General features: G+C 43.3%; 1 protein-coding gene across 4 annotated transcripts in view; it reads left to right on the forward strand.

The window, feature by feature from the left end:
• The window catches only part of LOC106561909 (serine/threonine-protein kinase BRSK2), a 168,563-nt gene that overhangs the window by 115,578 nt on the left and 28,004 nt on the right, over window positions 1–24,981 (forward strand). For all 4 annotated transcript variants that reach the window (XM_014126249.2, XM_014126250.2, XM_014126252.2 and 1 more), the window contains exons 4-12: window positions 880–1,020; window positions 1,530–1,646; window positions 9,566–9,599; window positions 13,150–13,218; window positions 17,540–17,686; window positions 20,922–20,953; window positions 23,677–23,838; window positions 24,183–24,280; window positions 24,409–24,562. In XM_014126249.2, the coding sequence (XP_013981724.1) occupies window positions 880–1,020; window positions 1,530–1,646; window positions 9,566–9,599; window positions 13,150–13,218; window positions 17,540–17,686; window positions 20,922–20,953; window positions 23,677–23,838; window positions 24,183–24,280; window positions 24,409–24,562 (954 nt within the window). The remainder of the gene's footprint in view (window positions 1–879; window positions 1,021–1,529; window positions 1,647–9,565; window positions 9,600–13,149; window positions 13,219–17,539; window positions 17,687–20,921; window positions 20,954–23,676; window positions 23,839–24,182; window positions 24,281–24,408; window positions 24,563–24,981) is intronic.

Here is a 24,981-nt window from a genome sequence, read left to right on the forward strand (position 1 = left end):
TTATTTATCTTGCTCCTTTGCACCCCAGTATCTCTACTTGCACATTCATCTTCTGCACATCTACCATTCCAGTGTTTAATTGCTATATTGTAATTACTTCACCACCATAGCCTATTTATTGCCTTAACTTACCTCATTTGCACTCACTGTATATAGACTTTTTGTTTTCTTTTATTCTACTGTATTATTGACTGTATGTTTTTTTTCCCATGTGTAACTCTGTGTTGTTGTATGTGTCGAATTGCTACGCTTTATCTTGGCCAGGTCGCAGTTGCAAATGAGAACTTGTTCTCAACTAGCCTACCTGGTTATTAAATAAAGGTGAAATACAAAACAAATTATAATTAAATTAAAATTACAGGCAGTGATGCAACCTGTCAGAATGCTCTCGATGGTGCAGCTGTAATACTTTTTGAGGATCTGAGGACCCATGCCAAGTCTTTTCAGTCTCCTGAGGGGGAATAGGCTGTGTCGTGCCCTCTTCACGACTGTCTTGGTGTGTTTGAACCATGATAGATTGTTGGTGATGTGGACACCAAGGAACTTGAAGCTCTCAACCTGCTCCACTGCAGCCCCGTCGATGAGAATGGGGGCATGCTCAGTCCTCCTTTTCCTGTAGTCCACAATCATCTTCTTTGTCTTGATCACACTGAAGGAGAGGTTGTTGTCCTGGCACCACACTGCCAGGTCTCTGACCTCCTCCCTATAGACTGTCTCATCGTTGTCGGTGATCAGGCCTACCACTGTTGTGTCGTCGGCAAACTTAATGATGGTATTGGAGTCGTGCCTGGACACATATTATAGAGATATGATATAATATATATAATATATAAAGCTCTAGTCTGTGTATCTAACATGTGTGGTTCCCTCCCTCCCCAGGTATCTGGTGCTAGAGCACGTGTCAGGAGGAGAGCTGTTTGACTACCTGGTCAAGAAGGGACGGTTAACACCCAAGGAGGCCAGGAAGTTCTTCAGACAGATCATCTCAGCTCTGGACTTCTGCCACAGTCACTCCATATGGTGAGTCATCAATCAATCAATCAATCAATCAATCAATCAATCAATCAATCAATCAATCATGCATTGATAAAAGTCATTTTTACATCAGCATTTATCACAAAGTGCTTTTACAGTATCCCTGCCTAGACCCTAAAGAGCAAGCAGAAGTAGAAGCTCAGTCCTACTTTCTGAAATAGTGTCTGGTCTGCCATTTCTCTTTTATCTGTGAGAGCAACACTGACCCTATCAGATCGAGAGAGAGAGACATGAGAGAGGCCTGCTCCTGACACTGGACTATTGGAAAGCAGAAACATTAGCGTCTTATCAAAGGAAATGATAGTATAATGTGTATATTTTTATATACATTTCCTGGACAACATTCCTGGGAAATGCATAATTCCAGTCCTGTAAGATTGTCAGGTTTTCTTGGTACTTGGGTAAATTCAGTTTTTCTCTCCCTTTCCCTCTCTCTCACCCTTTCCTTCTCTCCCTTCCTCCCTCCCTCCCCCCTTCCCTCCTCCTCTCCACAGTCACAGAGATCTGAAGCCAGAGAACCTGTTGTTAGATGAAAAGAACAACATCAGGATAGCAGACTTTGGCATGGCGTCTCTGCAGGTCGGGGATAGTCTGCTGGAGACCAGCTGCGGGTGAGTCAGCTGTGTGTGTGTGTGTGTGTGTGTGTGTGTGTGTGTGTGTGTGTGTGTGTGTGTGTGTGTGTGTGTGTGTGTGTGTGTGTGTGTGTGTGTGTGTGTGTGTGCTAGTGCGTGCGTGCTAGTGATGCGCGGGTTGACTCATAACCCGGGATCATTAAACATTGTGTGGATGAAGGGTGGGTGAGTGGCGGGCGGGGGTTGAATAGAGAGAAAATAATACCTTAAATGTATCATCCTTGTGCAATTTATATCTATAGGCTACATTGAGGTTTTTCTTTCATTATTTTAGGCGATTTGGCATTAGTTGCGTGAGCATTAGCTTTAGGGCCTAACTGAACTCTATGTGGTGCACCAAATAGCCTACACTCCAAATGCTTTTGGGAACGGGCAGAAAAAGTTATCCATGGAGGCAAAATGGGCAATGTCAGAGTTTTAAAAACAAGCTGCGAAATGGAGAGTTGAAATTAAAGAGAAGGGAGGGGACAGAAAAGTAAGATTTGGGAAAGATTTGGTGAAATGGTAAAAGAGGATGATAGCAATGTGTGATGATTGTAAGACTACACAAATTCGACAGTCACAAGACGGGGACTTCAAATAGGCCTATGGCACGTCAAGGGAACTGTAGCCTACTATTCAGATGGGTTAAATGGAAACTGAAATCTGGACATAACTATAGCTCTTTAACCTCTCACATAGCCTTAATATTAACTCCTGCAGAATTAGGCATTTCTTGCAGTAAAATGATAGGCTGCCTCAAATTTAGGCAACATTTTGACTCGTGAACAGGAGGGCAAAAATACAGTGTTCTTCCTGTAAAAGTTGCATCATGCTGTAGCACACCTTGCAGGCTGCAGAATTCTATCACCATACCCAAACTAGGCGTGCGCATGCGCAAATTGATTTTGTCCCCCCACACCAAACACGATGACGACACGCAGTTTCAAATATCAAAACAAACTCTGAACCAATTATATTAATTTGAGGACAGGTCGAAAAGCATTAAACATTTATGGTAATTTAGCTAGCTTGCAGTTGCTAGCTAATTTGTCCTGGGATATAAACGTTGAGTTGTTATTTTACCTGAAATGCACAAGGTTCTCTACTCCGACAATTAATCCACGCATAAAACAGTCAACCGAATCATTTCTAGTCAACTCTCTTCCTTCCAGGCTTTTTCTTCTTTGGACTTTATATGGCGATTGGCATCTAACTTTCATAATAAAAGGTGTTTACCATGACTGACCGACCGAAGTTCATCTTTCAATCACCCATGTGGGTATAACCAATGAGCAGATGACACATGGGAATCTGCTTCTATAAGCCAATGAGGAGATGGGAGAGGCAGGACTTGCACTGCGTTCAGCATCACAAATAGAACTGACTTCTATTTTAGCACCTGTCAACGCAGATGCTCGCTCGCACGTGGGAGGAGTGTGGGTGCTATGATTGAATAACATGTATGTGTAAATTTATTTTGCAATGCTCGCGCACGCTACACGAGCAGTGTGGTCAGCATGTATGGCACGTTTTTTAATTGTCAGCCACTGTTGCCATAAATGCTATTTAGTGTTAGTTTCACCACCAGAGGGCATCTTTGAGAAGCATTTGATAGTCTTCAATATTGGCTGTACTAGAGAATTTGTAACCTTTTTTTGTAAGAACATAGTTTATGGGATTGATTTTAAGAACTGTAGCTTAATTAATTTGAATAATATTATGGTGATTCTATTCCAAGAAAAACCCTCAGAAAATATGGTGCTGTTCAACGTGACGGTCGGGAGTAGGTTACAGTACTAAGAACATAACATTTCCACACCCTAATTGTAGTCTAACCAATATCCAAATGGAGATTCAGTGGCAATAAATATCTCATTGATTTATCAAGACCAGTCTCCATGCTTGTCTCAGAGCAGTGTGAAACGGTGCTGAAATAGTTGACCATATGCGGACTATTGCTTCAAATCCTATTGCTTAATTACATTTAGAGGATTGGAGGATTATAAATGAATATTTAAGGGACATTTTTTGTTAGGGCAAATCTGATCTGTGAGAATATCTAAAGGGGCTTTAATATAATACTAAATTAATTAAGAATGATAACAATAATCGCTTTGTTTAAAAAAATAACAATATTTTGGTGATGATTTTGTTTCCAAATAACCTAAAGTGAGCGACAAAAAGGCCGTTCTTGAACATGGGGTGAGAGATACTAATTTGTAAATAAAGCCAGTTTAATTTATTTCTGTTTTTAGAAGGAGAGAAACCAAAAGCCCATTGTCGCCTCATGGCCTCGGTCGCGGCCAGCACGGGTATCAAACCAGCATCTGTAGCAACGCAGTTTGCACTGCGATGCAGTGTCTTAGACCGCTGCTCCACTTAATTTTTTTCTGCATCTTGAGAGGATGCGAATGCACAGTTAGATAGCCTATTGTCTGTAGAGGTGCTATCTTTATCTGCATTCTAAAAGCTGATAGTATTTCAACCACATAAAATATGCATCCATGCATAACTCAAATTTGATCAGAAACATGTTGGGTCATTTTCACAGCTATCTATTTTACAACCGGTCAAACTGATGTCATTTGGACATTTTGCACAGAAAATCATTCCTTTAAAAAAAAATGGTATTGCATTGTCTCCTCGGTCCCTAAACGTCTTTGTTCTGCGAAAGAAGCAGAGATAACAGAGAACATTACCGATGTCAACTAGATTGAAGCATTCATTCTATCGACATATGACTTTATTCTGGTGAGCAAGGGTTTCTTTAGTCTTTTAGGGCAACATATAATGACAGAAGGGAAGCTGCATGTATATGTTTACAGACAAGTTGACTAACAAATAGCCTACCAAAAAGTCAGAAATTCTAAGCAGAAACATATCTAAATCCGGCAAAAGAAATCCTGCACCCCATGTCAAAAAATAATTTTGCCGTCTCTGACTCTAGCCTACAGCTTGACCCGAGCACCACTAGTGTTTGCGTGCGTGTCCAATCCCTACATAGTCCTGAAGCCATGTGTGTGTATAAGAGCGTGCTTGTGTTTGTTTGCACCTGCGTATGTGGGTCCACTTGTGTGTGTGTGTGTGCATGGTCACTAAGATCCTCAGCCCAGATAACCAGGGCCAGTATAGCCTACCCTGCATCTTTACAGATTAGCCATGTAGCAATGCTAAATCTCTGTCCATCATCATCTGGAAGACTGACAGTGTGGCCCAGCACAATGTGACAGAGGAGATAAGAGCAGGAAATTGGCATTACAGGCTAACATGCTAACCCAGGTGAACTCTGCCGAGGGCTTAGCTTTTTGTCCCCATTTTCTACGCACAAACACAACTAGGCCATGACTCAACACAAATAAACAGCCAAAAAACTGTAAAAAAAAAAAGTAAAACATGTCTGCTTTGTTTTCTCAGGCAAAGTCGTGCATCTGACAAGCACGTTGGACACTGTGTGACTTTGTGTTCCAAGGTGTCCGTTTCAAAGACACTGAATTCAGGCGATGGCCACGCCATGTCTCTGACCTTAAGGCCCAATTTGTGGTTGTATAATTATGCCTTTTTCCGTTTCCTGTACCCTGTTGTCACAGTGACTCATGCATGTTTTTTTTGTAGGGTCACATGGGTCCAAATGCAAGGGTAGTATTGGAACTTTACTCTCAAATATCTGTACATATACAGGTAACTGCCAAAATACAGGAAACGCCAACAGTATTGTCTTAATGGGGCATTGGGCCACCACCAGCCAGAACTTCAATGCACCTTGGCATAGATGCTACAAGTGTCTAGGAACTCTATTGAAGGGATGCGACACCATTCTTCCACAAGAAATTCCATAATTTCATATTTTGTAGATGGTGGTGGAAAATGCTGTCTCAGGCACTGCTCCAGAATCTCCCATAAGCATTCAATTGGGTTGAGATCTGGTGACTAAGTCAGCCATGGCATATGGTTTACATCGTTTTCATGCACATGTACTTGTGCCCTACTTTTAATAATGCACCTGCTTTCAATGGACAGATGGCGCAGTGGTCTAAGCAGAGAGCTCCTTCTCCATAGACCGTGGGTTCAATCTCAGCTCCTAGTGTTCGTTTGTGGGTAGCAGGTAGCCCAACGGTTTGAGTGTTGGGCCAGTAACCAAAATGTTGTTAGTTTGATTCCCAAGTGGACAAGGTGAAAAGTCTATCGATGTGCCCTTGAGCAAGGCACTTAGCCTTAATTGCTCCAGGGTCGCTGCTGATAATAGCTGACCCTGGCCAGGACCCCATTCTCCTGAAAAGTAAAAAAAATAAACAGACCCTAGGCAACACAGTGACTAGGGTCTCGTTTCAATCATGGACTCTTTTGGCATAGAGTTCCTCTATGCCAAAATAGTCCGTCATTGAAACCAGACCCTAGTCACTGTGTTGCCTAGTGTCGGGTCTTCAAGACAACCATCTGAGGGTGTCTCAGGGGGAGTTGGGATATGCAAAAAAAACATTTCTAATTCACACTTGTACATGTATAATACACACTTGTACATGTGTAAAATAGGACAAATATAAGCACCCACTAAAATATTATAAATTATTTATTATATACTTTCTATCCCTCATTTACTCAAGTGTTTCTATTGTTTTGGCAGTTACCGGTACATTGTATAATTAGCTGAATATAGAAATAAAGATTGCATACCCTAAAAGGTGGCATGATGACAATGGAAACATCTAAACTTTTATCCTTGCTTCATAGAGGTATAATATCACTCTCACAGAGTGATAGATTCTTCTCTCCTTTGCCCTCAGACCAACGTTCATAAACATATGATGAAATATTATTTTTATCAGATAAAATGACTACTTTACATGGACAAATTGAGGAATCCTTAATTTAACGTACCTAATGTAAAAAACATGAAACATTAAATATCATTTAGAGACAACTAAGGACAAGTTGCTCTAAACAATGTGTTAAAAAAAAGTGTTAGTTTATAATTATTTTTAGGTTTGCCTGCTCTGACAATGCTCTGTTTGACTCGGGCAAATTGACTGGTTTTGCATATATTACCATAATTCAATTTGACTCTGGCAATCAGGAAGCTCGTGTTTACAGAATTTACGTGTGTGTGTCTCCTTGCGTGTGAAGGCAGATACACGGCAACACTCACGGCAACACTCTGTCAGTGTGTCAAAGTAATTGTATCTTTATTTAATGAATTACACAGTACACAGAACACAAACGGACCGGATACTTAATACACACACTGCTTGCACGTGTAATAGAAATTCGTGAGTATGTGAAGTTAGATGGTAAGATTAGTGAAAGGAAGGGAAGGACAAGGAGGGAGTGTAATTCCAGTTAAAAACACAGGCATGTGTTGATACTGTAGCAATCACACCGCTGTCGTACCTCTTCTAAAGGATGAGGTAATCTTCCTATTCATGAATGATCTTCCTACTAACTAAAAATGCAAACGCAAATATACAGTAAAGTATGTTCAAATCACAGGGTATGTTCAAAACACAGTTATTTAGTCGCATGACAATTACATTATGACGAGGTGCATAGGTCCTGCGTAGAATTCAGTACACTCAGTAGAGTGTCGGTTCATCCTTTACACAATGAATGCTCAGCACAGTGTGCGCACATAAAATCGTAGGCATTCGAAAATCAAAGCACAAGACAGTGGCTGAGATGCATTTGGGAAAGTCCAAAAATCTATTTAGTGCAGTAGCTGACTGAACACTGAACTTATCTGAACTTCTGAACTTATAGTGCATTTGTATTTGTATTTGTATTTGTTAGGGCAGCAGCTACTCTTCCTGGAGTCCAAACACATTAAGTCACTTACATTACACATAAAACAAAAGATAAAACAGTACATCATATAACATTATTACACCACTACATATCTTCAATAGAACATGTATAATACCACCATACAACAATATTAGACTGTACATGTGTGTAGAGTGTGGGTGCTAGCACATGTGTGCGTATGCGTGTGTCTGTATCTGTGTGTGTGTCTCTTCACAGTCCCAGCTGTTCCATAAGATGTTTTTTAATCTGTTTAAGTGTGTGCTTCTGCTAATAGAGCTGATACAATAGGTGGTACAGATGAAGTCGGAAGTTTACATACACCTTAGACAAATACATTTAAACTCAGTTTTTCACAATTCCTGAAATTTAATCCTAGTAAAAAATTCTAGTCTTAGGTCAGTTGGGATCACCACTTTATTTTAAGAATGTGAAATGTCACAATTATAGCAGAGAGAATTATTTATTTCAGCTTTTATTTCTTTCATCACATTCCCAGTGGGTCAGAAGTTTACATACACTCTATTAGTATTTGGTAGCATTGCCTTTAAATTGTTTAACTTGGGTCAAACGTTTCGGGTAGCCTTCCACAAGCTTCCCACAATAAGTTGGGTGAATTTTGGCCCATTCCTCCTGACAGAGCTGGTGTAACTGAGTCAGGTTTGTAGGCCTCCTTGCTCGCACACGCTTTTTCAGTTCTGCCCACAAATTTTCTATGGGATTTAGGTCAAGGCTTTGTGATGGCCACTCCAATACCTTGACTTTGTTGTCCTGAAGCCGTTTTGCCACAACTTTGGAAGTATGCTTGCGGTCATTCTCCATTTGGAAGACCCATTTGCGACCAAGCTTTAACTTCCTGACTGATGTCTTAATGTTGCTTCAATATATCCACATAATTTTCCTTCCACATGACGCCATCTATTTAGTGAAGTGCACCCGCCTGCAGCAAAGCACCTCCACAACATGATGCTGCCACCCCCGTGCTTCACGGTTGGGATGGTGTTCTTCAGCTTACAAGCATCCTCTTTTTTCCTCCAAACATAACGATGGTCATTATGGCCAAACAGTTATATTTTTGTTTAATCAGACCAGAGGACATTCCTCCAAAAAGTACGATCTTTGTCCCCATGTGCAGTTGCAAACCGTACTTTGGCTATTTTTTATGGTGTTTTGGGAGCAGTGGCTTCTTCCTAGCTGAGCAGCCTTTCAGGTTATGTCGATATAGGACTTGTTTTACAGTGGATATAGATACCTTTGTGCCTGTTTCCTCCAGCATCTTCACAAGGTCCTTTGCTGTTGTTCTGGGATTGATTTGCACTTTTCGCACCAAAGTACGTTAATCTCCAGGAGACAGAACTCCTTCTTGAGCGGTATGACGGCTGTGTGGTCCCATGGTGTTTATACTTGTGTACTATTGTTAGTACAGATGAACGTGGTACCTTCAGGCATTTGGAAATTGCTCCCAAGGATGAACTAGACTTGTGGAGGTCTACCATTTTCTTCTGAGGTCTTGGCTGATTTCTTTTGATTTTCCCATGATGTCAAGCAAAGAGGCACTGAGTTTGAAGGTTGGCCTTGAAATACATCCACAGGTACACCTCCAATTGACTCAAATGATGTCAATTAGCCTATCAGAAGCTTCTAAAGCCATGACATAATTTTCTGGAATTTTCCAAGCTGTTTAAAGCCACGTCAACTTGGTGTATGTAAACTTCTGACCCAATGGAACTGTGATACAGTGAATTATAAGTGAAATAATCTGTCTTTAAACAATTGTTGGAAAAATTACTTGTGTCATGCACAAAGTAGATGTCCTAACCGACTTGCCAACACTATAGTTTGTTAACAAGAAATTTGTGGAGTGGTTGAAAAACGAGTTTTAATGACTCCAACCTAAGTGTATGTATATTCCTACCACCTATTGGGGACATTTGTAGCAGTCACGCATTCCTCAAGCTAACTCTCCTTACGTTCAGAACAGTGTATGAGTATGGGTTTGTGATTTTATGTAATGTGTGTGCACGTGTTCTGGTAACTGTGTTTTATTGGGTGTGTGTGTGTGTATAAAAACAGTGTGTGTGCATTGCCTTGTATAAAGCTGTTGTGCGTATCTCTCTTTACAGATCTCCTCACTATGCCTGCCCAGAGGTCATAAGGGTAAGTGCACTCTCTCGCCACCTCTCTCTTCTTTGCTCTCTATCTCTCTATTTCTCAGTGCTGTATTTCTCTCTTTTTCTCTATCTTTTCTCTCTCTTTTCTCTCTCTTTTTGCTCTCTCTCTCCCTCCCATAATGGCATTGCAGAACAAGCCCATTAGCCCTCTAACCATTCACTTTATAATGCTCTACTCTCAGCTCTGTATACGATGAACTGTCTCTCAGCTCTTCGCCCCTCAGGCTGTGGCAATGCCACACAGCCACGTGTTATGTCATCACAAGTCGTCTGATATAAGCAGTGCAGCTGTGAATCAGGTGTATGCCATGTGGATATGTGCTTGCATTGTCAAGAAGGATCCTGCAAGTAAGGATTTTGTTGGACGGTGTATACCAGGTGTACCAAATTAAATCAAATGTTATTTGTTACAAACGTCGAATACAACAGGTGTAGAACTTATAGTGAAATGCTTACTTCCAAGCCCTTAACCAACAATGCAGTTTTAAGAAAAATAAGTGTTAAGTAAAGAATAGATAAGTAAAAAATTACAAATAAAAGTAACAAATAATTAAAGAGCAGCAGTAAAATAACAATAGCGAGGCTATATACAGGGGTACCGGTACAGAGTCAATGTGTGGGGGCACAGGTTAGTCAAGGTAATTGAGGTAATATGTACATGTAGGTAGAGTTAAAGTGACTATGTATACTGTAGATAATAAACAGATTAGCAGCAGTGTAAAAAGGGGTGGGGGGGGTGGGGCAATGGAAATAGTCTGGGTAGCCATTCAATTAGCTGTTCAGAAGTGTTATGGCTTGGGGGTACAAGCTGTTAAGAAATATTTTGGACATAGACATGGCGCTCCGGTACCACTTGCCGTGTGGTAGCAGAGAGAACAGTCTATGACTAGGATGGCTTGAGTCTTTGACAATATTTAGGGCCGTACTCTGACACCGCCTGGTATAGAGGTCTTGGATGTCAGGAATCTTGGCCCCAGGGATGTACTGGGCCATACACATTACCCTCTGTAGTGCCTTGCAGTCGGAGGCCGAGCAGTTGCCATACCAGGCAGTGATGCAACCAGTCAGGATGCTCTCGATGGTGCAGCTGTAGAACTTTTTGAGGATTTGGGGACCCATGCCAAATCTTTTCAGTCTCCTGAGGGGGAATAGGCTGTGTTGTGCCCTCTTCACGACTCTCTTGGTGTGTTTAGACCACGATAGTTTGTTGATGTGGACACCAAGGAACTTGAAGCTCTCAACCTTCTCCACTACAGCCCCGTCGATGAGAATGGAGGCGTGCTCGGTCCTCCTTTTCCTATAGTCCACAATCATCTTCTTTGTCTTGATCACATTGAGGGAGAGGTTGTTGTCCTGGCACCACATGGCCAGGTCTCTGACCTCCGCCATATAGGCTATCTCATCGTTGTCGGTGATCAGGCCTACCACTGTCATCAGCAAACTTGATGATGGTGTTGGAGTTGTGCCTGTCCGTGCAGTCGTGAGTGAACAGGGAGTACAGGATGGGACTGAGCATGCATCCCTGAGGGGCCCCCGTGTTGAGGATCAGCGTGGTGGATGTGTTGTTACCTACCCTTACCACCTGGGGGCGGCCCGGCAGGAAGTTCAGGATCCAGTTGCAGAGGGAGGTTTTTAGTCCCAGGGTCTTTAGCTTAGTAATGAGCTTTGAGGGCACTATGGTGTTGAATGCTGAGCTGTAGTCAATGAATAGTATTTTCTCATATGTGTTCCTTTTGTCCAGGTGGGAAAGGGCAGTGTGGAGTGCAATAGAGATTGCATTATCTGTGGCTCTAGGAGTGGGTCTAGGGTTTCTGGGATAATGGTGTTGATAATGGTGAGCCATGACCAGCCTTTCAAAGCACTTCATGGCTACAGACATGAGTGCTACGGGTCAGTAGTCATTTAGGCAGGTTACCTTAGTGTTCTTGGGTACAGGGACTATGGTGGTCTACTTGAAACATGTTGGTATTACAGTCAGGTTGAAAATGTCAGTGAAGACACTTGCCAGTTGGTCAGTGCATGCTCTGAGTACACGTCCTGGTAATCCGTCTGGCCCTGCGGCCTTGTGAATTTTTACCTTTTTAAAGGTTTTACACACATCGGCTACGGAGAGCGTGATCACACAGTCTTCCCGGAGCAGCTGGTGCTCTCAACCATGTTTCAGTGTTACTTGCCTCAAAGCGAGCATAGAAGTAATTTACCTTGTCTGGTGGGTTCGTGTCACTGGGCAGCTCGCGGCTGTGCATCCCTTTGTAGTCTGTAATAGTTTGCAAGCCCTGCCACATCCCACGAGCATCGGAGCCGGTGTAGTACAATTCAATCTTAGTCCTGTATTGACGCTTTGCCTGTTCGTCTGAGGGCATAGCGGGATTTCTTATAAGCTTCCGGGTTAGAGTCCCGCCCCTTGAAAGCGGCAGCTCTACCCTTTAGCTCAGTGCGGATGTTGTCTGTAAACCATGGCTTCTGGTTGGGGTATGTACGTACAGTGACTGTGGGGACGACGTCATCGTTGCACTTATTGATGAAGCCAGTGACTGATGTGGTGTACTCCTCAATGCCACCGGAAGAATCCCGGAACATATTCCAGTCTGTGCTAGCAAAACAGTCCTGTAGCTTAGCATCTGCTTCATCTGACCACTTTTTTATTGACCGAGTCACTGGTGCTTCCTGCTTTAGTTTTTGCTTGAAAGCAGGAATCAGGAGGATAGAATTATGGTCAGATTTGCCAAATGGAGGGCGAGGGAGAGCTTTGTACGCATCTCTGTGTGTGGAGTAAAGGTGGTCTAGAGTTTTTTTCCCTCTGGTTGCACATTTAACATGCTGGTAGAAATTAGGTAAAACTGATTTAAGTTTCCCTGCATTAAAGTCCCCGGCCACTAGGAGCGGCGCCTCTGGATGAGCGTTTTCCTATTTGCTTATGGCCGCATACAGCTCATTGAGTGTGGTCTTAGTGCCAGCATCGGATTCTGGTGGTAAATAGACAGCTACAAAGAATATAGATGAAAACTCTCTTGGTAAACAGTGTGGTCTACAGCTTATCATGAGATACTTTACCTCACGCGAGCAACACCTTGAGACTTCCTTAGATTTCATGCATTGACTCAGGGGTGTGAATACTTATGTAAATACAATATTTTGTATTTAATTTTCAATACATTTGTAAAAATTTGTTGTCAGTTTGTCTTCATGGGGTATTGCATGTAGATGTGTGAGAAAAAATATAAATTTAATACATTTTCATTAAGGCTGTAAAAAATGTGGAATATGTCAAGGGGTATTAATACTTTCTGAAGGCATACTTTCTGAAGGCACACTAACTCACCCAAGTGAGTGATTTAAAGGTTAATCTGAGGTTTTCAGTTCATAAAAATTATGTGGAATCTGTCTCACCTCCATAACAAAATGTGTTATTGATTACTCTCTTTCTCTCTATTTTTATCTATTGTTATCTCTCTGTCTCACTCTCCCTCTCCCTTCCTCACCCTCTTTCTCTCTCTCTCTCTCTCTCTCTCTCTCTCTCTCTCTCTCTTTCTCAGGGGGAGAAGTATGACGGGAGGAAAGCAGACGTGTGGAGCTGTGGGGTCATCCTCTTTGCACTTTTAGTGGTGAGTGATTGACAGCTGCCCTGACGATGACCCTGACACGTGCCGGCATCCTACAAAGGACCTTAACGCTCATCTTCCTTCTCTCCTTCTGACCCGCAGCAGTACCCAAACAACATCAAAAATAACAGATACCTACTAGCAAGTTGTTACATTTTTGTGTGCTTACGCAACTTTTAAACCGGAATGAGAATAGGGAGAATAAATAGGAAGAAGTGCAATAAGTTCATCTGTGAGTCCCTCAGGCATATGTTGAGTTATTGTTGTGGTTTATTGTGAGGTAAAGTCACAGTGGACGTATTTTCCTGTGACACAATACGTCTTCATGGGAAGCTGCACCTCAGTGACTCACTGGCTTTGGTCTACAGTGACTTTTAAATTCCCTGGGGAGGAATTCGAGGTAAGGGACAGGACAAGGTTTGGAGACATAACTTAATAAATGTGGTAAAACAAACTTCTTGCCAATGGCCTGTGATTCCAGTTCTTGTCTGTATAGAATGTAAGTTAAAGATGGCATTAGATTATTGGATCAGGACTGAAAATTAAATCAGCACCCTTTCATCCCCATGTGATTGGTTGAGTCATCATGTTTCTGATTGGAGCAGGGATTTCCTGGGCTGGCTTGACTGTCAGCTTTGTACTGACACACATATGCTCATTAATCAGAGTCTGTGTCACCAACATTCACACACCAGTCTGATTAGACAGTGACAAAGTGGGAGAGCTGAGAACAAAGGAAATGATAGGCTGTGTATGTGTTTCTCAATGTTGTGTCAATATGGCCATCTATTCTATCTCCCTGATGAAGGCATGTTGAGATTGGAAGAGACCCTATCAGTAATGCTATCATAAACTACACCTTCCATCCGTAGAAGTATGAATACTCTGCCTGTTTCAAATGTCAGATAGACCTTCACTGATTGTCATGAGTAATGCTCATGTATTGGCTTGGCTAGTGTCTCTTGAAACCCATTCATATTAGAGATTTTGAAGAAGGCTGGCTAGATTAGAGCTATGCTTTGGCTAACATCAAAAAACAAGAATTGTGACTTTGTCAGATAGACCTACATTGACTGCCATGAGTAAAGTTATTCACTGTAGTCCCTTGGCTAACAACAATAATCTTGTTGTTGTCACGTGTGCTCCCTCTCCGGCCTCTAGGTCACCGGGCTGCTCGTTATGGCTCACACCTGTGACCATCGTTACGCGCATCAGTGCAAAATGACACTCACCTTGACTCCATTACCTCCTTGATTACCTGCCCTCAGCAAAAAAAGAAACGTCATCTCAGCGACGGTTATTGTCTTTACCGGAGATAAACAAAAAGAACGCGCTGTCTCGGCCATGCGCTTGGAAACTACAGCCAAAACTACAACTTCTCCCTCATTTTTCCAAAAACCAGCCTGAAAATCTTTCTAAAGACTTTTGACATCTAGTGGAAGCTCTAGGAACTGCAATCGGGGACGATTTCGCCCTAATTTTTTTTTTATGGTTTGTCCTGGGGGTTTTGCCTGCCGTTTCAGTTCTGTTATACTCACAGACATTATTTTTACAGTTATAGAAACTTTAGAGTGGTTTCTATCCATATCTACCAATTATATGCATATCCTAGCTTCTGGGCCTGAGTAGCAGGCAGTTTACTTTGGGCATGCTTATCATCCGTAAGTCAAAATACTGCCCCCTATCCCAAAGAAGTTACGTACTGCAGTGCAACTCCTCCTCATCGAATGCACCAGATTTGCCACTTCTTGCTGTGAGATGTTAACCCACTCTTTCACCAAGGCACCTGCAAGTTCCCGGACATTTCAGGGGGGAATGGCCCTAGCCCTCACCCTCCGATCCAACAGGTCCCAGACATGCTCAATAGGATTGAGATCCGGGCTCTTCGCTGGCCATGGCAGAACACTGACATTCCTGTCTTCCAGGAAATCACGCACAGAACAAGCAGTATGGCTGGTGGCATTGTCATGCTGGAGGGTCATGTCAGGATGAGCCTGCAGGAAGGGTACCACGTGAGGGAGGAGGATGTCTTCTCTGTAACGCACAGCGTTGAGATTGCCTGCAATGACGACAAACTGAGTCCGATGATGCTGTGACACACCACCCCAGACCATGACGGACCCTTCACCTCCAAATCAATCCCGCTCCAGAGTACAGGCCTCGGTGTAACACTCATTCCTTCGATGATAAACGCAAATCCGACCATCACCCCTGGAGACAAAGTCACAACTCATCAGTGAAGAGAACTTTTTGCCAGTCCTGTCTGGTTCAGCAACAGTGGGTTTGTGCCCATAGGCAACATTGTTGCCTGTGATGTCTGGTGAGGACCTGCATTACAGCAGGCCTACAAGGCCTCAGTCCAGCTTCTCTCAGCCTATTGCAGACAGTCTGAGCATTGTGTATCTTGGGCAGTTGTTATTGCCATCCTGTGTATCAGTCCCGCAGATTTGATGTTCAGATGTACCAATCCTGTGCAGGTGTTGTTACATGCAGTCTGCCACTGCGAGGACGATCAACTGTCCGTCCTGTCTCCCTGTAGCACTGTCTTACATTTACATTTTAGTCATTTAGCATATGCTCTTATCCAGAGCGACTTACAGTAATGAATGCATACATTTCATACATTCTTTTCCCGTACTGGTCCCCCATGGGAATCGAACCCACAACCCTGGCGTTGCAAACACCATGCTCTACCAACTGAGCCACACGGGACCGTGTCTTAGGCGTCTCACAGTACGGACATTGCAATTTATTGCCCTGGCCACATCTGCAGTCCTCATGCCTCCTTGCAGCATGCCTAAGGCACGTTTACGCAGATGAGCAGGGACTCTGGGCATCTTTCTTTTGGTGTTTTTCAGACTCAGTAGAAAGGCCTCTTTAGTGTCCTAAGTTTTCATAACTGTGACCTTAATTGCCTACCGTCTGTAAGCTGTTAGTGTCTTAACGACCGTTCTACAGGTGCATGTTCATTAATTGTTTATGGTTCATTGAACAAGCATGGGAAACAGTGTTTAAACCCTTTACACTGAAGATCTGTGAAGTTATTTGGATTTTTACAAATTATCTTTGAAAGACAGGGTCCTGAAAAAGGGACGTTTCTTTTTTTGCTGAGTTTATGTTGTTCCCTTTGGTTCCTCCACCAGGCGTCATTGTTTCAGTTTCATGTCTGTTTCATGTCTGTTTTTGTGTTTCTTGATTTGTATTATGTTTTAATTTATTTATTAAAACACTCACTCCCTGAACTTGCTTCCTGACTCTCAGCGCACATCTTTACAGAATAACTCCTCACCAAAGGGAATTATCAGGGAGTTCTTTGTGTTGGAGGTGATGTCGGGTCCGGGAGTCTGAACCGGAGCTACCTGGGAGGCCTCAGACAGTTTGACGGGTTCCCCTGCCTTAGCTGGCTCGATGCATTTCCATGCCTCAGCTGGCAGCTGGCTCGACAGGCTGCCATGCCTCAGCTGGCTCGACAGGCTGCCATGCCTGGCTCGACCGTCTGCCATTCGTCAGGTTTCTGCGCCTTAGCAGAGGTGACCGGTCCGCTCCTGATCCCCGGGATCGTCATCTTGGTCGGCGTCCTGCGGCCAAAACCGCGCGTCGGGGAGGGGTGGGGGTACTGTCACGTGTGCTCCCTCTCCGACCTCTAGGTCACCAGGCTGCTCGTTATGGAGCACACCCGTCACCATCGTTACGTGCGTAAGCGCATAATGACACTCACCTGGACTCCATCACTTCCTTGATTACCTGCCCTATATATGTCCTTTTGGTTATTCCCCAGGCTTCATTGTTTCAGTTTCATGTCTGTGCGTTTTCGTGTTTCTTGTTTTGTATTATGTTTCAATTTATTTATTAAAACACTTACTCCCTAAACTTGCTCCCCGACTCTCAGCGCACATCGTTACAGTTGTTTATCCGTGTCAGATGCATACAGTACAGTCTCACCTGGCAGTCTTTAAGTTTTCTACTTTGGCATGACTCTAGATTTCTAATGCCGACTTACTGAGTGATATTACATATGGCCGGTTTCCCGGACACATATTAAGCCTAGTCTTGGACTAGGAAACACTTTCAATTGGGAAATGGGAATCTCCGTTGAACATTCTTTTTCGTCCAGGATTAGGCTTTAAGTGGGTCCTGTAGACCAACCCTAAGAATATCTGTAGTGGAACTTGAGCATCATTCTGGTATTAATGCTCCTCTCTGTGTTGTTCAGAGGACCACAGTGGAAATAAATTCGTAACTTTTTTTGTGTTATCCATGATGATTTGAATGCAGTGTATCCATTTGGCTGGCTGGATTTATGAATATAATCTTATCATTCCAGGGTGCCCTCCCATTTGACGATGATAACCTGAGAAACCTGCTGGAGAAGGTGAAGTTGGGTGTTTTCCACATGCCCCACTTCATCCCCCCAGACTGTCAGAACCTCCTTCGGGGCATGATCGAGGTGGATGCCACTAAGAGACTCACGGTACATTCCTCTAAGATCAGCTCTAGGATTAGATGTTAGTTCGTAACCCCCTTACTTCAGGTAGACAATTCCCTTAATATCTGATCAGTTTACACCCCTAAGAGGTGAGTATGGCCCACCTAATCTACCGCTAAGATCAGGCCGAGGACCAGATGTATGTTCACAACACCCTTGTTTCAGCTTAAAGATGCACTTAATACTACATTTGTTCACTTTCAGGTGAAATGTAAATTGGTTCTCAATCAATACAGGGGGAAACTTCAAAGGGACTAGCAGATATGTAACAAACAATTCCATCTCACTTTATTGCCACAAAATATTTACTACCACAGTGTAAAGCTCTCACTCACAGTACTAGTAAAGCAGAAATCACTTATCACTGCAGAGAAAGGGAGCCATCTTCCCCTGAATTAGACTAAAGACATTCAGGGGCAGTTTCTCATGCTCAGATTAAGACTATTCCTTGACTGAACATCACTTTTAATGGCGTTTCTACAGTTAGCATGTCCTTTTGTTCAGGAATAGGCTTAATCTGGGTCCGGGAAACCTCCACTCTGGTTCTAGACTCCAGACTAAGAGGCAGGCAAAGTACGGTCCGCGGCCCGGATACATTTAAAAAAAAATATATATATATATATATATATATATATATATATATATATATATATATATATATATATATATATATATATATTACACTTTTTTCTCTTCAATTTCGTGGAATCCTATTGGTAGTTATGGTCTTGTCCCATCGCTGCAACTCCCGTATGGACTCGGGAGAGGCAAAGGTCGAGAGCCGTGCGTCCTCCGAAACACGACCCAGCCAAGCCACACTGCTTCTTGACACAATGCCCGCTTAACCCGGAAGGCTGGGTTAGAGGAAACACCGTACACCTGGCAACCGTGTCAGCATGCATGCACGCGGCACACCACAGGAGTCGCTAGAGCGCGATGGGACAAGGACATTTCGGCCTGCCAAACCCTCTCCGAACCCAGACGATGCTTGGCCAATTGTGCGCCGCCTCATGGGTCTCCCAGTCACGGCCAGCTGTGACAGCCTGGGATCAAACCCGGGTCTGTAGTGACGCCTCAAGCACTGCGATGCAGTGCCTTAGACCGCTGCCCCACTCGGGAGGCCCCTGCAAATTGTTTTGAACAAACAATTGGTCCCCCAAAAAGTGCGTCCCTCCGTCGAATTTCAAAATCTCAATGTGGCCCTCGAGCCAAGAAGTTTGCCCATCCCTGCTCTAGACAGTAAGCCCATTGACTGTTTGGTTCAGACATCTGAAATACAGACAGGCAGCACTTCAAACCCTCCCACAGCTACAGTGTGACTTCCTCCTGTAACGTCTGCTTCCAACTCACACTCTCAAACACGTAGATCCCCTGAACGCAGTTCACTTTCCAGCCCACTTTCCAGCTCACTTTCCAGCTCACACACTCAAACACATAGATCCCCTGAACGCAGCTCACTCTCCAGATCCCAATCACCTGAATTCTGATCACCTGTTCACACACCTGTATGTCATTATCACACACTATTTAGTTCAGTTCTTTGCACCCCATCATTGTGAGGTGTTGTTTGTTTTGTGACACATGTCTATTTGGAGCGCTGGGTTTCCCGTAATTTAATCTTCCTGTGTATGATAGTTTTGGCCTGCCTCACTAACGACGCCTTTTGCCTATTCCCTGCCTGTACTTTAGCCTATTGGATTTCCTGTTATCAACCTATTTCCTGATCTCCCGGACGACGTTACTAGCCTTTTCCCTGCCTGTACTGTTGCCTTTTTGGACACCCTGTGTATGACCTTCTGCCTGCCCCTGGACCCAGCTACCTGCCTCCTCCTGTGGTCCTTTTCAAATAAACACCTGCTGCGCCCTGCGCTTGAAACCAGCTCTCTGTCTCCCATCGTGTTCATTACTCCTCTAACAGTTAACTAGATTCCTCTCACTCACATCAGCGTTGAGTTTTCTGTCAAGGAGAGGGTGATTTCCCAGTTGCCCAATGTTTTAAGTGTCCCTCACTAAGCTGGTTTTCTATCTGTTTAATCTACTCAACAAATAATATTAATGCTATAATGTGTTTTATTTCTTTTTATGTATTGAAATAAGTGGAAGCCCCACAGAATTAGAATGAATATACACTACATGACCAAAAGTATGTGGACCCCTTGCACATCGAACATCTCATTCCAAAATCATGGGCATTAATATGGAGTTGGTCCCCCCTTTTCTGCTACAGCAGCCTCCACTCTTTTTGGAAGGCTTTCCACTAGATGTTGCAACATTGCTGCGGGGACTTGCTTCCATTCAGCCACAAGAGTATTAGTGAGGTTGGGCACTGATGTTGTGCGATTAGGCCTGGCTCGCTGTCAGCGTTCCAATTCATCACAAAGGTGTTCGATGGGGTTGAGGTTAGGGCTCTGTGCAGGCCAGTCAAGTTCTTCCACACCGATCTCGACAAACCATTTATGTATGGACCTCGCTTTGTGCACAGGGGCATTTCATGCTGAAACAGGAAAGGGCCTTCCCCAAACTGTTGCCACAAAGTTGGAAGCACAGAATCATCTAGAATGTAATTGTATGCTGTAGCGTTAAGATTGGAACTTGGTAATAAGTATTGCAATCGAGGACAGAAGATTTTTACGCGCTATGCGCTTCAGCACTCGGCAGTCCCGTTCTGTGAGCTTGTGTGGCCTACCACTTCGCGGATGAGCTGTTGTTGCTCTTAGACATTTCCACTTTACAATAACAGCACTTACAGTTGACCGGAGCAGCTCTAGCAGGGCATAATTTTGACAAACTGACTTGTTGGAAAGGTGGCCTCCATTGACGGTGCCACGTTGAAAGTCACTGAGCTCTTCTGTAAGGTCATTCTACTGCCAATGTTTGTCTATGGCGATTGCATGGCTGTGTTCTCTATTTTATACACCTGTCAGTAATGGGTGTGGCTGAAATAGGCTAATCCACTAATTTGATGGGGTGTCCAGATACTTTTGTACATATAGTGTTTTATATTTTTTGTCACTACAGTAGATAAAGACTGGGTTGTTACTAGAAGCCTTAAGTGTGTCGTAATGCATACAGTAAGAACAGATAAGGCATGTTGCTGTGTTCACTTGTCTGTCTGTCTGTCTGTCTGTCGTGTCTGTCTGTCTGTCTGTCTGTCGCAGCCCCTGTTTCACATGCTGTGTCATTAACACAATGTTTTTCCTCTTCCTGTGTGTCTCTGCAGTTAGAGCAGATCCAGAAGCACAACTGGTACATGTGAGTAGAGCTCCTTTCTATGTGGGTGTGTGTGTATGCCTGTCTCCATGCATATGACTGGCTGTTTTGTGCATATAATAGATATATGCACTGTTATCTGATAAATTAAATTAAATTGACAAAATGTAGCAAATATTCAAACAAAGAGTCAGTAGATAAAAGTATTGCACTAAATTAAATTAGTGAATGGGAACAAATGGAATCTAAAATCCACATTTTTCGCAGCCTTTTTAGTAAAAGAGAAGGTAGGTCCATTAGGACAGATGTGAGAGGTTCTAGTAGTTGCCCTACACACCACCTGAACATAAAATACCATCATGTTCTTAGTTTTAATGGAACTCTGTTCTCCTCTTAAATGGCTTGACCTTGACAATGTAGGCTTAAGGATCTGCCCCTGTTTTTCAATTTTCGCCGAAAATGACATACCCAAATCTAACTGCCTGTAGCTCAGGACCTGAAGCAAGGATATGCATATTCTTGATACCATTTGAAAGGACACACTTTTGAAGTTGGTGGAAATGTTGAATTAATGTAGGAGAATATAACACATTAGATCTGGTAAAAGATATGCCCATCATCTTTGAAATGCAAGAGAAGGCACAATTTAGATTTTGGCCACTAGATGGCAGCAGTGTATGTGCAAAGTTTTAGACTGATCCAATGAACAATTGCATTTCCGTTCAAAATGTTCTGATCGAATGTGCCTAATTGGTTTATGAATACAATTTCTAGTTCATAACTGTGCACTCTCTGTCAAACAATAGCATGTATTATTGCACTGTAATAGCTACTGTAAATTGGACACTGCAGTTAGATTAACAAGAATTTAAGCTTTCTGCCAATGTCAGATATGACTATGTCCTGGGAAATGTTCTTGTAACTTACAACCTCATGCTAATCACATTAGCCTATGTTCGCTCAACCGTCCCGCGGGGGACCCACCGATCCTGTAGAGGATACCTCCTCTCAGAAAAGAGCCAAGGACCGTTCTACTGTTAAGCATTGTAATAATGTGTGTTGCTCATTGCTACATTATGTCAGTTCATTGTTATTTAGCATTCTAAGATACTGTATACTGAACAAAAATATACACGCAACATGTAAAGTGTTGGTCCCATGTTTGAAGAACTGAAATAAAAGATCCCAGACATTTTTTATAGACACGAAAGCTTATTTCTCTCAAATTTTCGGCACAAATTTGTTTACATCCCTGTTAGTTATCATTTCTCCTATGTCAAGATAATTCATCCACCTGACAGGTGTGGCATATCAAGAAGCTGATTTAACAGCATGATCATTACACAGGTCCACCTTTTGCTGGGGAAGATAAAAGGCCACTATGTGCAGTTTTGTCACACAACACAATGCCACAGATGTCTCAAGTTTTGAGGGAGCGTTCAAATGGCATACTGACTGCAGGAATGTCCACCAGAGCTCTTGCCAGAGAAGTGAATGTTCATATCTCTACCATAAGCCGCCTCCAACATTGTTTTAGAGAATTTGGCAGTAAGTCCAACCGGCCTTACAACCACAGACCATGTGTAACCACGCCAACCCAGGACCTCCACATCTGGCTTTTTCACCTGCGGGATCATCTGAGACCAGCTACCTGGACAGCTGATAAAATTGTGGATTTGCACAACTGCAGAATTTCTGGTATGGCCAGGCATAAGCTACGGACAATGAACGCAATTGCATTTTATCGATGGCAATTTGAATGCACAGAGATACTGTGATGAGATCCTGAGGCCCATTGTCGTGCCATTCATCCGTCGCTATCATCTTAAGTTTCAGCATGATAATGCACGTACCCATGTTGCAAGGATCTGTACACAGTTCCTGGAAGCTGAAAATGTAACCAGTCTTCCATGGCCTGCATACTCTCCAGACATGTCACCCATTGATTATGTTTGGGATGCTCTGAATCGACGTGTACGACAGCCTGGACCAATTCCCACCAATATCCAGCAACTTCGCACAGCCATTGAAGAGGAGTGGGACAACATTCCACAGGCCACAATCAACATCCTGATCCACTCCAAGATGATTGCGCCACATGAGGCAAATAGTGGTCACACCAGACACTGACTGGTTTTCTGATCTACATACATTTTTTAAAGGTATCTGTGATCAACATATGCATTTCTGTATTCCCAGTCATGTGAAATCCATAGATTAGGGCCTAATGATTTGTATTTTTTATTTACTGATTTCCTTATATGAACTGTAACTCTTTGAAATTGTTGCATGATGCATTTATATTTTTGTTCGGTGTATCTTCGTCATGTTTGGTGGATTAAGTTTCCTAACGGTAAAGTAGTTTCACAATTCTGATAGCTTTGTGGTGTGTTTTTGTCATTGCTAACATTGTAAAATTGAAAATCTCCCATTGTTAGCGTTCTACTCCACTGTATTGCCTGTCTAGATGAGCTGGTTAAGAAACTACACTTTAAAGTTGTCTTTTTCTACAGAACAGATAGTGCCTTTTTCTCTTAGCAGTAAGAAGCAGATTATTTAGTTAACCTTTTTATCTGTTCTTGATTATGATGTTATTTATCAAAGTGCAGCTGCTACTACTCTTAAACCTTTGGATGCCATTGTAAAATGCCTAGGTCTCAATATGTCTTCCCTGGTGTAAAAATAAAAAATAAAAGTATAAAAGTAAAAAAATATATATAAAACAACATCTGTCAGTCATTCCTGTCATTCTTCCTGTCTGTCAGAGCTGGGAAGAACGAGCCAGAGCCGGAGCAGCCTGTCCCCAGGAAGGTGGCCATCAGAACCCTGAGCACTGAAGAGATAGACCCGGACGTCCTGGAGAGCATGCACTCTCTGGGTTGCTTCAGAGACAAGGGCAAACTCACCAAAGACCTGCTCTCTGACGAGTGAGTAATAGAGGGATGGGAGGGAGGGAGAGGGTAAAGAGGGCGAATGAGGGAGGACTGTAAGGATGGAAGGGTTAAAGAAGTGCACTCTGTGCTGCTTCAGGGACAAAAACAAACGCGCCAAAGACTTGCTCTCTGTGGAGAGTGGGAGGGAGGGAAATAATGCACTCACTGGGCTGTGTCAGAGATGAGAGCAAACTGATGAAAGTCCTGCTCTCTGACAAGAGGGAAGGAGAAAGGGATGGAGAGATATGGAGGGAGAAATGGAAGTGTCATCAAAGTCATCCGCTCTGAGGTGCTTCAAGGACATCTGACAGGATGACTTTACTGTCTTGACTCTCCAGTGATAACCAGGAGAAGATGATCTACTTCCTGCTGCTTGACCGGAAGGAGAGGTACCCCAGTCAGGAGGACCAGAACCTCCCCCCGCGCAGTGAGATAGGTAGGCTACACCATAACTCAGATAATGTTCTGTCACACGTGTAGTTGGTTTGTTGCTAACTAGTTCTCTTTCTCTCTTCACTTGCTTCTCCCCTGACCCCTAACATTTGACCCCTAACCCCTGTTCAGCTGACCCACCCAGGAAGCGTGTGGACTCCCCCATGTTGAACCGCCATGGGAAGAGGAGGCCGGAGAGGAAGTCTATGGAGGTGCTGAGTGTCACAGAGGGGGGCTCTCCTGTACCCGTACGACGAGCCATCGACATGGCCACACATGGACAGAGGTATGGTGTGATGTACACACACATACAGGACATGGACTCACTCACACATATCATATTGACACATATGCACACATGCACAAGTACATGCAACACATATCAGTGTAAGCACACCCACACATACACACATAAACACACATACACACTAATGCTCACACGAACACACACACAACCTGGGCAGTCTCAGATTTGTTTAACCTCCCGCTTTGGGCTGGATGTGTCAATGTGTAGTTCATACATGCATAAGCTATGAGTAGAATTACTGTCTTACCTCAATTAGCCATGAAATCCCTAGTTTGAAAGTGACTGTTTATCTTGAAGCTGTGCCGTGCCATTCTCCCTACATTGAGCTTTAGCCTCTCACATTTGAGTGGCAGCTAGCAAGAGGCCTGCCCAGCGTTATCTAATGAGGCAGGCCCAAC

The sequence above is a fragment of the Salmo salar genome, chromosome ssa11 (genome assembly GCF_905237065.1).
Source record: "Salmo salar chromosome ssa11, Ssal_v3.1, whole genome shotgun sequence".
Taxonomy (NCBI): Eukaryota; Metazoa; Chordata; class Actinopteri; order Salmoniformes; family Salmonidae; genus Salmo; species Salmo salar.